Below are 19,298 nucleotides of genomic sequence, written 5' to 3'. Positions count from 1 at the left end.
CTCCTACTTTCAGATTTTAATATATTTCCCATGAAATTATATCTGGAAAACTTCCCATTTTCTACAGCCTCAAAATGTAACTCTTCAATTTCTGTTAATACACAGAAATAAGATACTTTGTCAAAGGTGTAAATAAATATACAATTCACATCATAAAAATATGTTTATATTGAAGTTACAAAGTCCTGATGGCTTGTCTTCATGTGTGCATGAACCTCAGTACATCAATTGGTTAGAGTAAAGCATACAGGATATAAAATATTGCCGTCAAGCATTTCTATTAAGCAAATGATTTGAACACTTCAAGAGTCCACCAAGGTGAAGAACTCTTGATCCAAAGAATTGATGCTACCCTCCCTTACCATGTGTCAAGCCATTCCCCAGGTGCCTTGTGACATCTATATGTTCAGCACTTCCCACATGCAATCAAGGGGAAGTGCTAAACCCATAGGGGGGGGGGTTATATAGCACCTAAGGATTTTGAGTTAATCAGGGTTGCTGAAGGGTGGGGAAGATAGTTTCAGTTCCTTAGATAAGGACCCTTCCAGGTAGGCACTTTGATGCTGGTGAAAATCTTTTGATCCAGAGACCTGGTGCTACTGCCCGTCCTCTTTCTTGAATCTCATTTGCTTCCATTTCCCCAGGCATTGCATGACCCCTATGTGTCACCTGCATTAAAGTACCTTTCAGGGGCCAGTTACAATATGAAGGTTGCAAATGCTTGCAGTAATTTTTAGCAAGTGCGTTCCTTTACAGAAATGAAGCAAATATGTTTAAAATAGAGCTGGACATTCCCAGCTCCTGCTATTACAAATATTTGTTGATCTTTAAAAATTCTGACAGTATTCAATATTGCTCAACATTCACCTATGCATTACTTAACCTGCCATACATAAAAATTCTTAAGTTACTAAACCTACAGTGTATATACCTAAAAATGTCCTAGTCAATGAGCATCCTTTACAAAATAAATACAGGGATAACTCGTTTGTTTGTGTCGTCTACGCGACCAACATGCTCGATTACAAACATGCGCCTCTTTTTCACATCAAGAGGGGTCTTGATATTGAAGGAATTAGAGCTGCCCTCCCCTTTCTTGGATCAAGCCTAATTACCTCTCACTCCCGCAGGCATTGCATGATCCCTACAGGTTTGCTGCTTCAGTGAATGATTAATCCTCTTCAACATTATAAAAACTTAATTCTAATGAAATGTGACTGTAGCACCAGACAGCCATAGCTCTCTGAGACCAAACCAAAACATCAATTAAAAATACACTTAATACAGTACAGGGACACTGTAAAAGCATTAAGAACTGACATATCTCCAGAAAGAGATGGTTTTCCATTATAAAAAATACTGTAGTTAATCTCTGGCATCTTTCAAGTAAATTTCAAGGCTTGTTTACTACAGTAATATATCAAACAGCAGCAAATACATTAGGTACTGTACTTTAACTTGCATATATTCTAATTAAAATTCTTTTACATGTAAAATAGTAAAGGCACAAGCAAGTGTTCCTTTTCAATTTTAAAGAATTCTTACATTTGTAAACATATTTTCATTCAAGCTCTTGTCAGTAAATGTTTCTATGTGAAAGTATGGTTTGGTGGGCATGGTTCAGGTATTGTGACTTGTGTACACTTGTACAGAAGAATCTCTTCTCAATTAGTAAGAAAGAGAAGCCATATAATTCATTTGGCAAAGAAATCTGATAACTGAATAGTACGTGTTGTGACCTGAAAAGGCAATCACCTCTGTCTGCCAGAGAATGGCACAAATCACGTTAACTTGAATTTCAGGTTTTTGCTATGATAATACCTGTCATAAATTGAACAATACTAAGCATCCTGGTGGACACCCAATAAAACTAAAGAGAAGCTGTACATTCTGTGAAAAGAATATTCTTTATTCTCAGGTTCCTCCTTGAAATTCTTGATAGCCTTCTGCTCCAGTGAAGATGATGTCTATCCAGATACGCATAGCTTCTGGGGAGGGAGCCATCAAATGGAACGTTCGCTCGTAAGTTTTGACACAGAAGGTCAGTTTCGGGTTTGGAGATTTGACAGAATGTAGATGATCCACATACACTTCTTCAATAGCCTGAGAATAATAAAATATATATGAAAATAATTTCAGTTTTACCTCATTAAGAGACATAAGCATGTAACCATAAATGACACACAGTATCCTCTTACCAATGAATATTGGTGGCCCCCAAAGTAGCATTCTGAGCCCTTTTCTCTTTCTTGTTTATATCAATGACCTACTAAATGATACCAGATATTTGAAAAAACCTGTACTAACGACAGTCTTCAAATTAACAGGTTTGTGGCGTAGTAGTGCACTGCTTCATATATCAGGTCATGATAGAAGCAGTGATAATCTGCCACACAATGGCCATGTCATAGTCTCACAGGCTCAGATACCTTAACATTAAACACTAACCCATGAAATCAAAATAACATGATTGCAAACAAGTCACAGATTGGGCGGGGCTTGAACCCCATGGCAAGTGAGTACTAAAAGTCCAAGAGCAGTGTGTTAACCACTTGAGAGATACAATCAAGTGGTCAACACACTGACTTGAGAGTTTTAGGACTCAAGTTGCCATGGCTTCAAGCCCCACCTGTTGCCTGGTTTTTAAAGCACTGTAGTTAATAATGAGCTAAAAGTGTATACATCTGGATACTTAATAAACATACCCTGATAATGGCAAACAATTTAACTATCAATCTGACAAAATAAAGTTTTTTGAAAAGAAAAAAAAAAAAGGTCCCTGATTAGATATTACAACTAATGAAACCAAAGTAGGAAAAAAAATGTCTAGGTCTAACCATGGAGAACACACTGAATGTTAATACACACACAAAAAAAAAGCCTTGTGGGATACTCTAAAATTTGCTATTACACTCAATATACAATACTAACACTACGTTTCCTTCAATTACCCACATCTTACTTATGGTTTTTCTATTTGGAAATCCACTTTGACCCAATCATCCCCTAATAAAAGTTACCTATGAGAACAATAACAAACTCTTAATTATAGGCAACAATGTCTTAATTCAAGTCCCTAAATCTTACCAATGTTTACTTCACAATTTTAGAACATTGCATTATAATGCAATGTTGATGTTGACTTAAGACATCAGCTGGAAAACTGTAACAGCAGACACATCATCACACTATATACAAATAACTCCTTCATTTCATTAAGTGTTCATTTAAACCTATAAAGAAACTGTGTAAATTAGTGCTAAAAATATGGAATAACTTATTAGATGAATTTAAAAACTAACATGAAAGTAGTATGTGCTGAAATTGTCTACTCTTGCAATTGTATATAATTCACTAAAACAAATTTCATTAATATCAAACTATGACATTTACTGCTATGCCATTATTTACACCATATATCTCTATCACTCCAAGGTAGCAGGTTGGTAGACAGCAACCGCCCAGGGAGGTACTACCATCCTGCCAAGTGAGTGTAAAACGGAAGCCTGTAATTGTTTTACATGATGGTAGGATTGCTGGTGTCCTTTTTTCTGTCTCAAACATGCAACATTTCAGGTACATCTTGCTGCTTCTACTTACACTTAGGTCACACTACACATACATGTACAAGCATATATATACACACCCCTCTGGGTTTTCTGCTATTTTCTTTCTAGTTCTTATTCTTGTTTATTTCCTCTTATCTCCATGGGGAAGTGGAACAGAATTCTTCCTCCGGAAGCCATGCATGTTGTAAGAGGCGACTAAAATGCCGGGAGCAAGGGACTAGTAACCCCTTCTGTATAAATTACTAAATTTGAAAAGAGAAACTTTTGTTTTTCTTTTTGGGCCACCCCGCCTTGGTGGGATATGGCCGGTTTGTTGAAAAAAAAAAAATCCCTATCACTCCCTAATTCTGCTTCTAAACTTTATTTATTTACTATCTTCTTTAACCTTTAGTACATTATTATTATTATTATCACTTTTCATTCCACTGTATTATCATTCTGTTCATCCAATTAATTTTGACTTGTACACATTTACTGTACTAATCAATCCTATTCTCATTAAAGCTGTGATCAGAACTTATATACAGTGGTCCCTCGAGTTACGATGGGCTGGAGTTATGATAATGTTGAGTTACGATGGGCTGGAGTTATGATAATGTTGAGTTACGATGGGCTGGAGTTATAATAATGTTGAGTTGCGAGATGCCCTCAAAAACATTTAGCTTTAAGCTACAATTAAAAATCTGACAGATGATATGCATTTGTTATTTAGTTATGCCATTTTCTGTATCACCAAGTCATTGTGGCTGCTGAAATGTGCAGTAAACAGGCAATTTCTCTGAAGATCAAACAAGAAATTGCGAAAAAACATGACGCAGGAGTTAGAATGAGTGCATTGGTGCACGAAGAGGGCTTTCCGCAATTATCAGGCAAAATGACATTGTAAAAGATATTAAAGTGACTGATGAATTTAAGCTAGTGAAAAAAAGCAGAGAAATTATCAAGATAAAAAACTGTTGTTACTGTGGATAAGAGAGAAGCAGATAAAGAGATACAGTGACTGTTATGTCTGAGATACAGTGATCAAGTTATGTCTGTGATATACAGTGACTGCAAGTTATATCTGAGAGAGATACAATGACTGCAAGTTATGTCTGAGAGAGATACAATGACTGCAAGTTATGTCTGAGAGAGATACAGTGACTGCAAGTTATATCTGAGAGAGATACAATGACTGCAAGTTATATCTGAGAGATACAGTGACTGCAAGTTATGTCTGAGAGAGATACAATGACTGCAAGTTATGTCTGAGAGAGATACAGTGACTGCAAGTTATATCTGAGAGAGATACAATGACTGCAAGTTATATCTGAGAGAGATACAGTGACTACAAGCTATGTCTGTGATACAAGTTATGTCTGTGACAGATACAGTGACTACAAGTTATGTCTGTGACAGATACAGTGACTACAAGTTATGCTTGTGATAAATACAGTGACTACAAATTATGTCTGAGTATACAAGTCCAAGCTGTAGTAAAAGCTGCACTACCAAAATCTTGGAATGAATTACTGGAAAACCGTGTATTTTGGGGTTTGAGTTACTATAGCTTTGAGATAGAATATGTTTTCTGGAATGAATTTATTTTGTAACTTGAGGGTCCACTGTGTATATATCTGTTCCATCACACCTGCCATTGCAGGTGTGATTTTTTAATGTGAAGTAGTTTTAGTTTGCCAGAAATGCTGTATACACTATGGAATTTTCACAAACTGCATTGTACTGTATTGTAATAATACTGTAATATTAATGTACTGTAGTGTACAATATACAGCATCTACAACTGTGGATATCTGGATCTGACAGAGATGTTTATATTCATCAAGGAGATGTAACCTCGTGAACATATTCCACTTATAGTAATAATGTAGACACATGTCTCACACTGAGTCATTCAAGAAGGTAAGAGACTATACGATAACACAGTAAACACACTACTTACCTGGAAGTATACACCGCCCCGTGGCTTATTTTCACTCTTATCGCTGTAATACATAAGTGCCCTTTTTGACCGGTCGAACACAAACCATCTCTTTTGCCATGTGCGGAACTTTGACCCTAATTTGTGAAGGTAACCTCGGCACGCAGTTGAAGAAACTACTATATAAGGGCAAAGTTCAATCTGGTGGCCAGCAGACTCGATGTGTTGTTTGAGGTCAAAGTGCTGTTCACTACGCACGGGCAGGTATCTTGTCAAAGGTCTTTGCTGTGGGAAAAAAGAGAAACTTAATACAAAATGCCTTTTCCTGTTAAAGAAACAGGTAAACAATCACAGAACAGGAGAATATCATGCGTTACTAATAAACAGTGAGGTACAGCATTCCCAATATTGATTTATTCAGCAAAAATAACGAAAGAAAAGAAACATTGCTGAACAAACATTTCCCCTCAAGAAAGGTTCCTAGATGCTGCTGAGGGGCTCTTGATCTAGGGAATTGGATCTGTGCTTCAGTTCCCTGAATTGAGCCTGAATACCTTCCATCCCCCCACACATGCACTGTATAATCCTACGGGTTTAGCGCTCCCCAGTGATTATATAATAATGAACAAACTTCTAGTGAAATGTTAGTTCTATTTAGATATTTACAGAGTGAAATGTTGTCTAGTTTTTACTACTGTTGGTAGTATGACACTAACAAGCAGGAGCAACAAGCAGGAGCAGCAAGCAGGAGCAACAAGCAGGAGCAGCAAGCAGGAGCAACAAGCAGGAGCAACAAGCAGGAGCAGCAAGCAGGAGCAACAAGCAGGAGCAGCAAGCAGGAGCAACAAGCAGGAGCAACAAGCAGGAGCAACAAGCAGGAGCAACAAGCAGGAGCAACAAGCAGGAGCAACAAGCAGGAGCAACAAGCAGGAGCAACAAGCAGGAGCAACAAGCAGGAGCAACAAGCAGGAGCAACAAGCAGGAGCAACAAGCAGGAGCAACAAGCAGGAGCAACAAGCAGCAACAAGCAGGAGCAACAAGCAGGAGCAACAAGCAGCAACAAGCAGGAGCAACAAGCAGGAGCAACAAGCAGGAGCAACAAGCAGGAGCAACAAGCAGGAGCAACAAGCAGGAGCAACAAGCAGGAGCAACAAGCAGGAGCAACAAGCAGCAACAAGCAGGAGCAACAAGCAGCAACAAGCAGGAGCAACAAGCAGGAGCAACAAGCAGGAGCAACAAGCAGCAACAAGCAGGAGCAACAAGCAGCAACAAGCAGGAGCAACAAGCAGCAACAAGCAGGAGCAACAAGCAGGAGCAACAAGCAGCAACAAGCAGGAGCAACAAGCAGCAACAAGCAGGAGCAACAAGCAGCAACAAGCAGGAGCAACAAGCAGCAACAAGCAGGAGCAACAAGCAGGAGCAACAAGCAGGAGCAACAAGCAGGAGCAACAAGCAGCAACAAGCAGGAGCAACAAGCAGCAACAAGCAGGAGCAACAAGCAGGAGCAACAAGCAGCAACAAGCAGGAGCAACAAGCAGGAGCAACAAGCAGCAACAAGCAGGAGCAACAAGCAGCAACAAGCAGGAGCAACAAGCAGGAGCAACAAGCAGGAGCAACAAGCAGCAACAAGCAGGAGCAACAAGCAGGAGCAACAAGCAGGAGCAACAAGCAGGAGCAACAAGCAGGAGCAACAAGCAGGAGCAACAAGCAGCAACAACGGACAACAGCAACAAGAGGAACAACAGGACAAGTAACAAGCAACAAGGGACAAAACAACAAGCATGCAACAACAAGCGAACAAGACAACAAGACAACAACAGGACAATAAGCAACAAGAGAAAACAAACACAGCAACAGGCAAAAGGACAAGCAGGATAACAAGGAGAACAAGAGGAAATACGAGGACAACAAGGGCAACAACAGGAGCAACAAGAGCAACAAAAGCAAAAGGAGAAAACAAAACAAGCAGCAACAAGCAGCAACAAGCAAATAACGAAGAGGACAACAAGAGGACAACAAGGCAACAACACAAACAGGACAAAGCAAGAGGAAACAGAACAAGCACAACAAGCAAGCAGGAGCAACAACAGCGCAGGAGCAACAAGAGCAACAACAGGAGCAAACAGCAACAAGAGGACAACAAAGGACAACAACAGCAACAAGAGGGAACAAGCAGACAAGCAGGAGCAAGCACAACAAGACAACAAGGCAACAACAACAGGAGAACGCAGCAACAACACAAACAGGAGCAACAAGCAGGGCAACAAGGCAACAAGAGGGCAACAAGCAGGGAGCAATAGCAAGAGCAACAAGCAGGAGAACGTAGGCAACAGAGCAACAGGAGCCAACAGGAGCAACAACAAGCGGAGCACAAGCAGGAAACAAGCATAACAACAGACAACAAGCAGAACAACAACAAGCAGGAGAACAAGCAGAAAACAGCAACAAGGGAACAAGAACAAGCAGGAACAAGCAGGATAAACAAGCGGACAACAGCAAAAGCCAGCAACAAGCGGAAAAAAGGAGCAAACAAAGCAACAACAGCAACAACACAACAGGCAACAACAGGACAACAAGAGGACAAGAGAACAACAGAACAGGAGCAACAAGAGAAAACAGCAACAAGCAAAACAAAACAGCAACAAGGAAAACAAGGGATAACAAGAGAGGGCAAAAAGGATAACAAGCAGGACAACGGAAACAAGGAAACACAACAAGCAACGGAAAAAGAGCAACAAAGGAGGGCAAAACGGCAACAAGCAGCAAACGCAACAAGCAGGAGCAACAACAGAAAGCAGCAACAGAGCAACAAGCAGGAGCAACAAGGCAACAAGAGGGCAAAAGCAACAAGCGGGAGCAACAAAGCAACAACGGAGCAATAACGCAACAAGAGCAACAAGGGAGCAATAACAGAAAAGCAGCAACAGGAGAACAAGCAGCAACAAGAACAGAGCAACAAGCAGAAAAAAGCGGAGCAACAAGCAGGCAAAAGCGCAACAAGCAGGAGCAAAACACAAGCAAGCAACAAACAAGCAACAAGAAAAGCGGAAACAAGCGGATAACAGCAAAACGCAACAACAGGCAACCCGCAACAACGGACAACAAGAGGGCAACAAGCGGACAACAACGGAGCAACAAGCAGAAAACCAACAAGCACAAAGAGCAACAAAGCAACAAGCACAAAACGCAACAAGCGGAGCAAACGCAACAAGCACAACAACGGAGCAACAAGCGGAAATAACAGCAACAAGAGGAGGTAACAAAGAACCAGAACAAGAGCAACAACGGCAACAAGCAGCAAAAGCGGAAGCAATACAATAACAAAGGGACAACAAAGCAACAAAGGAAAAACGCAACAAGCAGGAAGCACACTAAGAACAAGCAGGAGCAAACAAGCAGCAACAAGCAAGGAGCAACAAGCAGCAACAAGGAGCAGTTAACGCAACAAAGGAGTCAGCAACAAGCACAACAACGCAACAAGCAAAGCAAAACGAACAAGCAGGGCAAAACACAACAAGCCAACAAGCACAAGCAGGAGCAACAACAGCAACAAGAGAACAAGCGGAGCAACAACGGGAAACGCAGCAAGAAAACAAGGCAAAGGAGCAAATAACGCAACAAGCAGGAGCAACAACAGCAACAGCAACACAGCAACAGGAGCAACAAGACAAAGGAGCAACAAGCATCAAAAGCAACAACGGAGAATAATACGGGGCAACAAGCAGGCAACAAGCAACAAGCAATCAAAAGGCAACAAGCGGGAGCAATAACAGCAAACAAGCAGCAACAAAGCAACAAGGCAACAAGCGCAACAACGGAAGCAAGCAGCAACAAGCAGCAACAACGCAACAACACAACAAGCGCAACAAGAAACAAGGCAACAAGCAAGCCAACAGCAACAAGCAGCAACAAGCAGGAGCAACAGGCAAGGGAAATAACAAGGGAGCAACAAGCAAAGGAGCAACAAGACCAACAGAACAACAGGAGCAATAACAGGGCAACAAGACAACAAGCAGCAACAACGGAAGCAGGCAACACAGCAACAAGGCAACAAGACAACAGCAAGCAAGCAACAGCGGCAACAAGCAGGAAGCAATCAGCAACAAGCAGCAACAAGCACAACAACAGGCAGCAATAAGCAAGAGGAAGCAGAAAATAACAAGAGCAGCAACAAACAACAAGACAACAACAGCAAGAAACAGCAATAACAGCAACAAGCAGGAGCAACAAGCAGCAACAAGCAGGAGCAACAAGCAGGAGCAACAAGCAGCAACAAGCAGGAGCAACAAGCAGCAACAAGCAGGAGCAACAAGCAGCAACAAGCAGGAGCAACAAGCAGGAGCAACAAGCAGGAGCAACAAGCAGGAGCAACAAGCAGGAGCAACAAGCAGCAACAAGCAGGAGCAACAAGCAGCAACAAGCAGGAGCAACAAGCAGCAACAAGCAGGAGCAACAAGCAGGAGCAACAAGCAGCAACAAGCAGGAGCAACAAGCAGCAACAAGCAGGAGCAACAAGCAGCAACAAGCAGGAGCAACAAGCAGCAACAAGCAGGAGCAACAAGCAGCAACAAGCAGGAGCAACAAGCAGCAACAAGCAGGAGCAACAAGCAGCAACAAGCAGGAGCAACAAGCAGCAACAAGCAGGAGCAACAAGCAGGAGCAACAAGCAGCAACAAGCAGGAGCAACAAGCAGCAACAAGCAGGAGCAACAAGCAGCAACAAGCAGGAGCAACAAGCAGCAACAAGCAGGAGCAACAAGCAGGAGCAACAAGCAGGAGCAACAAGCAGCAACAAGCAGGAGCAACAAGCAGCAACAAGCAGGAGCAACAAGCAGCAACAAGCAGGAGCAACAAGCAGGAGCAACAAGCAGCAACAAGCAGGAGCAACAAGCAGGAGCAACAAGCAGCAACAAGCAGGAGCAACAAGCAGCAACAAGCAGGAGCAACAAGCAGGAGCAACAAGCAGGAGCAACAAGCAGCAACAAGCAGGAGCAACAAGCAGGAGCAACAAGCAGCAGCAACAAGCAGCAACAAGCAGGAGCAACAAGCAGGAGCAACAAGCAGGAGCAACAAGCAGCAGCAACAAGCAGCAACAAGCAGGAGCAACAAGCAGCAACAAGCAGGAGCAACAAGCAGCAACAAGCAGGAGCAACAAGCAGGAGCAACATTCAGTCATGATATAAGACATATGTCAGTGCCTTACAGAACACATGAGTTATGCTGATAAATTAGACATATTTTATGCTCCTCGGCGAATCCAGAAACTGAGAATATTGCCAATTCTGTATATAATTTTTCCTTTATTTAGTGTATACCTTGATGCTATTGAAGGCTTCTCGATCCAAGGAATTAGAGCTACCCTCCCCTTCTTCATATCAAACTGAATTACCTCCCATTCCCAAAGCACTGTATGACCCCTATGGGTTTAGTGCTCCCCCATGAATAATAATGATTCTTAGTTTCGTTATGCATCAGACGATGGCTTAATTTACACCATAAAGTGTGCCAACAGCAGCTGCACCCTCGCCACTATCCATCATGTCTAATATCCAAACTTTTCTACATACATGTGGAAAAAAACACATATGTACAGTTCAGAACACTTATTAGAGGCAGTGTTTTAGCACGAGTGGCTTAACTCCTACATAGATTTATCGCTACATTTTTCTACATGTTAATATGCTAAGCAAGTCTCTCAGCCACAAACATCATAATCCAACCTTAAGTAATAATTGACTTTGTCCTTGTAACTCCTAAATCTATTTTTTATAAACCCTTAATGTTCTCATATACAAGCAATTAATGAGTTACAGGTAGACCCACTTTACAGCGCTGAATTTTATAGTGTTTCACTCATGCAGCAGTTTTCAACTATACCCAATCTTCATTTATTCAGACTTCCTACAATAAATGTATTCACTGCTCACTAAGAGCTAAGGATAAAAATATTTTAAGGTAAGTAATATGTACACTGTATATGCATTCTTTAGGCATAGCTATGTTGCTTATTTAATACAGCCTCTCTTCACTCAACGACAGAGTTCTGTGCCTAAGACCACATCAGTAAATGAATTCATGGCTAAGTGAGGAGCTTACTTTAATGGTAGTGGGTTTGTGTCAATCATTTTTTATATTGTTTAAATGTCACCTCTGCACCATTTATAACATTTCTGGTATATTTTTAAATGATTATACAGAAGTGTACTGTATATTGTAATAAACAGAATAGAAGAAATCAGCTCTATTGCACATTATTTAGGTATGCATACTGGTCAGAGAGCCCGTCGTAAGTCCAAGTCGTTGGTAAACGAGTACGTCACTAACTGAGGAGAGGCATGATATGAGGGTGTAAACGTGTTACGAGGCTTTTATATACATCTGAAAATGAAAAAAAAGACCTGCTGTATAAGAGAGGCCCTACAGTAGTCCGGAACCTAACCTGCTGTATAAGAGAGGCCCTACAGTAGTCCAGAACCTAACCTGCTGTATAAGAGAGGCCCTACAGTAGTCCGGAACCTAATCTGCTGTATAAGAGAGGCCCTACAGTAGTCCGGAACCTAACCTGCTGTATAAGAGAGGCCCTACAGTAGTCCGGAACCTAACCTGCTGTATAAGAGAGGCCCTACAGTAGCCCAGAACCTAACCTGCTGTATAAGAGAGGCCCTACAGTAGCCCAGAACCTAATCTGCTGTATAAGAGAGGCCCTACAGTAGTCCAGAACCTAACCTGCTGTATAAGAGAGGCCCTACAGTAGCCCAGAACCTAACCTGCTGTATAAGAGAGGCCCTACAGTAGTCCAGAACCTAACCTGCTGTATAAGAGAGGCCCTACAGTAGCCCAGAACCTAACCTGCTGTATAAGAGAGGCCCTACAGTAGTCCAGAACCTAACCTGCTGTATAAGAGAGGCCCTACAGTAGCCCAGAACCTAACCTGCTGTATAAGAGAGGCCCTACACTAGCCCAGAACCTAACCTGCTGTATAAGAGAGGCCCTACAGTAGTCCAGAACCTAACCTGCTGTATAAGAGAGGCCCTACAGTAGCCCAGAACCTAACCTGCTGTATAAGAGAGGCCCTACAGTAGCCCAGAACCTAACCTGCTGTATAAGAGAGGCCCTACAGTAGTCCAGAACCTAACCTGTTGTATAAGAGAGGCCCTACAGTAGCCCAGAACCTAACCTGCTGTATAAGAGAGGCCCTACAGTAGCCCGGAACCTAACCTGCTGTATAAGAGAGGCCCTACAGTAGCCCGGAACCTAACCTGCTGTATAAGAGAGGCCCTACAGTAGCCCGGAACCTAACCTGCTGTATAAGAGAGGCCCTACAGTAGCCTGGAACCTAGCCTGCTGTATAAGAGAGGACCTACAGTAGCCGGGAACCTAACCTGCTGTATAAGAGTCCCTACAGTAGCCTGGAACCTAACCTGCTGTATAAGAGCCCCTACAGTAGCCCAGAACCTAACCTGCTGTATAAGAGAGGCCCTACAGTAGTCCAGAACCTAACCTGCTGTATAAGAGAGGCCCTACAGTAGCCCAGAACCTAACCTGCTGTATAAGAGGCCCTACAGTAGTCCAGAACCTAACCTGCTGTATAAGAGAGGCCCTACAGTAGTCCAGAACCTAACCTGCTGTATAAGAGAGGCCCTACAGTAGTCCAGAACCTAACCTGCTGTATAAGAGGCCCTACAGTAGTCCAGAACCTAACCTGCTGTATAAGAGGCCCTACAGTAGTCCAGAACCTAACCTGCTTTATAAGAGAGGCCCTACAGTAGCCCAGAACCTAACCTGCTGTATATGAGGCCCTACAGTAGCCCAGAACCTAACCTGCTGTATAAGAGAGGCCCTACAGTAGCCCAGAACCTAACCTGCTGTATAAGAGAGGCCCTACAGTAGCCCAGAACCTAACCTGCTGTATAAGAGAGGCCCTACAGTAGCCCAGAACCTAACCTGCTGTATAAGAGAGGCCCTACAGTAGCCCAGAACCTAACCTGCTGTATAAGAGAGGCCCTACAGTAGTCCAGAACCTAACCTGCTGTATAAGAGAGCCCCTACAGTAGCCCAGAACCTAACCTGCTGTATAAGAGAGGCCCTACAGTAGCCCAGAACCTAACCTGCTGTATAAGAGAGGCCCTACAGTAGCCCAGAACCTAACCTGCTGTATAAGAGTCTCTACAGTAGCCCAGAGCCTAACCTGATGTATAAACAGGGGCCTACAGTAGCCTGGAGCCTAACCTGATGTATAAGTAGGGCCCTACAGTAGCCTGGAGCCTAACCTGTTGTACAAGAGAGGCCCTACAGTAGCCCAGAACTTAACATGCTGTATAAGCAGGGCCCTACAGTAGCCTGGAACCTAACTTGCTATATAAGCAGGGCCCTACAGTCACCTGGAACCTAACCTGCTGTATAAGTGGGGTCCTACAGTAGCCCAGAACCTAACCTGCTGTATAAGAGGGGCCCTACAGTAGCCAGGAACCTAACCTACTTTATAAGAGGCCCTACAGTAGCCTGGAGTCTAACCTGCTGTATAAGCATGGCCCTACAATAGCCTGGAACCTAACCTGCTTTAAGAGGGGCCTGCATGTATTGTGATTGTAGTTTTAAGTTAGGCTTAAGCATGCTCAAAATGCACTGCATAACTATGAGTTGTCTGCATGCACAAACATTGTATGATGTCGAAATAAATTATTATTATCATTATTATTAGAACACTACTGTAATCTGTTAACCCTTATAATCTGTTAACCCGTATAAATACGTCTTACGAGCCACTGTTTCTGACGTATATATACTCAATAATTCTAGCGGCTTCAAATCAAGCGGGAGAAAGCTGGTAGGCCCACATGTGAGAGAAAGGGTCTGTGTGGTCAGTGTGCACCACATAAAAAAAATCCTGCAGCACACAGTGCGTAATGAGAAAAAAAAAACTCTCGTTTTTTTGGATTAAAGCGCCGACTTTGAGGTGTATTTTCGTATAGTATTTATCATTGTATTCGTGTTTTCATGGTGTTAGTTGATAAAATGGAAAACATATTACAGAGATAGAGATGATTTTCATTACTTTGACGATGAAAACGACCTTGAAACTGAGCTCAAAGTAGCGGAAATGTTCGATTTTTACCAATGTTCAGGAGTAAACAAATCACACCACACATCTAATACACGTCAACTGGGGAGTCTAATATTCTTTTACTAGTGCACTGATATTATTTATACCATTTTTACAATAATGCAGTTGTCTGCATACCAGTAAATTTTGTATTTTTTTGTATGAATAAAAAATCAAAATAGAAAGCAATAGTAATATAAGAGGGGCCTAGAGATGTGACTAAAGAACAGAGGATATGTTATTTTAGTGCCAAGAATGTCTACCTTGTTTATTCTGGACCCTATTTTGAAATTGGCATCTTTTTTAATTTGTGTGAAATTGGCCAAATTGCCAATTTCTGACCACTATTTTGGGTAGTTCAAATTGGTAAATGGGCGGTTTCTTGTACTCAGCTGATAGATAAAATGGAGTTCTAAAGAAATAGCTATGAATTTGGTCAACTGGAACAACGGAATTGGCTGAAAACAGGGCTCAAAGTCGGCGAAATCGCCGATACACATATGTTGCCGAGACCGCTAATTTTGTGGGAGCGTAATTCCCTGCGTTTTCGACCAAATTTCGAACTTTTGGTGTCATTACCATCGGGAAAAGATTCTCTATCATTTCAAAAGAAAAAAATAATTTTTTTTTTCAAAAATTTATCGACATAGAATGACAGTTTCAGAAAGGGGCCTGCGACAGTCAAAGGGTTAATATACGAATAAAGAAGATACTAGTTAATGTGGGAAGATTCAACATATCTGTAACTGGGTAGAAAAAAACTTTGGAGGCTTGGCAAAATAATGAATATTGGAGGACTACAATAAGTACACAAGGTGACTACATCTTCATTGTTTTGGCTATAGTACACCTACCATCCGACTTATGACCTGCTCGACTTACGACCACTCGACTTACGACCACTCGACTTATGACCGTGTTTTTTATGCCAAATTTCTGGGAAATAAACAACTATTTGTGTTGTACACAGTGTTTATCCTAAACCTTACAGTATAAAATACAGTACTAACAGCATAAAAAGTAAAGTAAAACACGAAATACCAAAATAAAACAATAAAATAAAGTCATTACAAAAATGTTTTGTTGGTATTCAGTAGTAAAGTTTGACTTACGACCATTTCGACTTACGACCGGTTTCTCGGAACCAAACTCGGTCATAAGTCGGATGGTAGGTGTGCTATGTATATTCTTTATGACAAACTGAAATGAACCTATAACATATAGTAAACCCTCTTATAAGGCTTCATGTTGAGGGATTTCCTTGCAATGCAATTTAAAAAGTGCAACAAAATATGATAGTCTGCAAAAACCTTGATAGTGTTCTACACACTATTCAGTAATGAATTTAAGTGCAAAATACTGATACCACTACTAATGTATGGCAGGGAAATGTATACCAGAGATACATTACAAAATACATGTACAGTGGACCCCCGGTTTACGATATTATTTCATTCCAGAAGTATGTTCAGGTGCCAGTACTGAACGAATTTGTTTCCATAAGGAATATTGTGAATTAGATTAGTCCATTTCAGACCCTCAAACATACACATACAAACGCACTTACATAATTGGTCGCACTGGGAGCTGATCGTAAAGCAGGGGTCCACTGTACTTGAGTACTACTCCATTACAACCATCAACTACCGACAAGTACATCTACACCAACATAAAAGCTACAGCTCTCAACCTCAGCCTAGGAGGCCCACGTCAACCCTCTCTACACTTCCATTTTACCCTAATTTTTTAGGGATGCTAAACATTTGAGAAATACAGTAAGGTAAGCAAATAAGTTTATTTAGGCACAGGTACATATAAGTACTGTTATCATACATAATAACATGCGTAAAATACTGAGGATAACCCAAAAATGTCAGAAGTTGGTACTATGTTCTGTGCAAACAGACTATCTAGTGTTGTCTCTCATTAAGGTTAGCCTAACAAATATAGAAAAAAAGACAAAGTGAAAAATCAATCACTAATTGAGCTGGAGTCATTATTTTGAGGAACAATGAGTAGCAAGGCTTGTTCCTTGCTAAACAAAGTTCCTTCAATTTAATAAGGCCTTCTGGCTACTGCTACTAGGCAAGTGTTATTCAAATTGAATCTTTCTCACTCGTATATTTGTCAACCTTACCCATGAATCTATTTTCTATTTGGTAGACAGATGGCTCCAATCATTTGCAACTCTAGTGCTAAGCTAGTGGCAGTATCATAACCAATGAGGCTGACCTACATCCAAGCTCAACGTAATTTGCAAATTTATGTGCAGAAAGTTTTTCACTGTTGATGCACCTTGGTTTTGAGGTTACACACTTGAGTGTAATCAAGTTAACCCCCCACCTGCTTGTGGCTACCCTCAAACACCTCTCCTTGGGTGGCACGAACAAAGATAATGCTGTCTGGGGTCTCCCCAGAGTTTACTTATTTGTATTTTTATTGTGGTGGACATGTTAACTATGGAGATATGAAGTACAGTGTCTACACTCTGAAGGAGGGGTGTTAGTGTTGCAGTTTTATAACTGTAGTGTAAAGCATCCCTCTGGCAAGACAGTGATGGAGTGAATGATGATGAAAGTTTTTCTTTTTCAGGCCACCCTGCCTTGGTGGGAATCGGCCGATGTGTTAATAAAAAAATATAAATGTTAACTATGGGTATGAAAGGTAAGGATGAAATGTCCTATATGTGAGGTGAATGTTGGAAAGAATGCTAAGGTACTTAATGTGCCTTTTATAGTTAATGGTATCACCCTGCCTGTACAGATTTCGAACAGAATGATTATAATGTTATGTAAAAGCATCAAGTTTGGATTTCCAATGGTTATGCAATGGATGTTTGGAGCAGTTGTTCTTCATGACAAGAAAGATCTCTGACTTTCAGAAAGCATAGGTGACACTATAGTGTTTCTATGGGAGTGGTTAGTACAGTGAGTGATACTCTTGGTAATATTTTGAAGGATTCTGCTGCAAACTGCAAAGGGTCAATAAGCTATCTAAATGGTAAATAAGCTATCTGTAGGACCCTACTCTCTCTCCTCAATTTTTTGTTGACGTTGTTAGAAAAGGCACTGATGATGCAAAACGGGGAGAGGAGATGCAAGCTCCAGAGGATGAACACTGTGGTTCAGGATCAGTATTTCCAATTGTCAAGCCAAAACCCAGTGTCCCAGTGGATAATATTACTGTTGGCCACATAACCTATTTAATTCAAGAGTCGTTGAAGTTCAATTCCAATAAAGAAGGTTAAGGGAGACTAAAAATCATACTTTGGTGCTTAATTTTCTAACTGCTGAAGCAAAGTGGGAGGCTGGGGTTTGTATGGTTTCATATTTTTCCACTGATGCTGGTTTCATGGTCTCTGAACCAATCCAGATGCTGATTTTTTGCTTTCTTGCTCAGAAGAATGTTTTTCTAGTATTCTTGTCAAGAATCCAGAAATCAAGGAGCTATCTGAAAAAGGTGATAGTAGGACGGCTGTGCTGAAGGTGGCTCCTGAAATCTAGAATACAGTGGCCCCCCGGCTTACAATATTATTTCATTCCAGAAGTATGTTCAGGTGCCATTACTAAACGAATTTGTTCCCATAAGGAATATTGTGAATTAGATTAGTCCATTTCAGACCCCCAAACATACACGTACAAACGCACTTACATAACTGGTCGCATTGGGAGCTGATCGTAAAGCGGAGGTCCACTGTACTAGAAAGCCCCGTCTGCATGGCTCTGAGGTTCCAGACTCCATATGGTAAGTGAAAATCACCAGCGGGTGGAAAAGAGCATTTTTTTATTAATAAATGCATCTAAAATGCCTGATGGTAGATTCCTTGTTTCTTGATGATTTTGTTGTATAGACAGAGCTTTGTGCTCTGAGAGACAGATCATTCTCAGGAAGAACCTTCCCTCATGCAGCTTCTAGATTATTTGACAGGTTGTGAATGTCTGTTAAAAGTCAGGAATATATTCACGATTTCAGGTATCAGTTGAAAGCCCTTGGGAACTTCCTGAGAGAGCAGGTGCTCTAAAGCCCTTGGGAACTTCTTGAGAGAGCAGGTGCTCTAAAGCCCTTGGGAACTTCTTGAGAGAGCAGGCGCTCTAAAGCCCTTGGGAACTTCTTGAGAGAGCAGGTGCTCTAAAGCCCTTGGGAACTTCTTGAGAGAGCAGGTGCTCTAAAGCCCTTGGGAACTTCTTGAGAGAGCAGGTGCTCTAAAGCCCTTGGGAACTTCTTGAAAGAGCAGGTGCTCTAAAGCACTTGGGAACTTCTTGAGAGAGCAGGTGCTCTAAAGCACTTGGGAACTTCTTGAAAGAGCAGGTGCTCAAGGATAATAAAATCCTAAATTAACATTATCAGTATCATTTCCTATATAATTTAATAAATTTTCCTTCAAAGTGGTATAAAATAAGGTGACATTAATACATTATGCAGAGCATTCTGGGCAGACTAAAACTAGAGCTTATAATTGCTTTATCTAACTATAAGCCATCATTCCAAGTTCTTTCATGGTTAGATATGCTTAGTATCTTAGGGATTTATACACCTTTATACAGTACCTCAAACATCTCCCTTAATTATAAGAGTACAAACAGGTTTAAGGTTCTTAGTCTATCTTCAGAGAAAAAGATTCCTTATACAGTGGATGATTTATGCCATCTTTTTCGCATATTCTCCACTGCATTTATTGTATACCCATTGTGTACTGTAGGTATGCC

General features: G+C 41.3%; 1 protein-coding gene across 3 annotated transcripts in view; it reads right to left on the bottom strand.

Annotated features, from left to right (window-relative positions):
* Positions 1 to 144: 144 nt before the first annotated feature.
* Positions 145 to 19,298, bottom strand: part of LOC128701718 (pleckstrin homology-like domain family B member 1) — a gene marked incomplete at its 5' end in the record, with an annotated part of 158,852 nt that continues 139,698 nt past the window's right edge. For all 3 annotated transcript variants that reach the window (XM_070104949.1, XM_070104950.1, XM_070104952.1), the window contains 2 exon segments: positions 145 to 2,103; positions 5,512 to 5,775. In XM_070104949.1, coding sequence (XP_069961050.1) covers positions 1,915 to 2,103; positions 5,512 to 5,775 — 453 coding nt within the window.

Source organism: Cherax quadricarinatus, chromosome 96, assembly GCF_038502225.1.
Source record: "Cherax quadricarinatus isolate ZL_2023a chromosome 96, ASM3850222v1, whole genome shotgun sequence".
Lineage (NCBI taxonomy): Eukaryota > Metazoa > Arthropoda > Malacostraca > Decapoda > Parastacidae > Cherax > Cherax quadricarinatus.
Note: the sequence above shows the minus strand (reverse complement) of the source record. Positions and strands in the feature narration are given on the sequence as shown.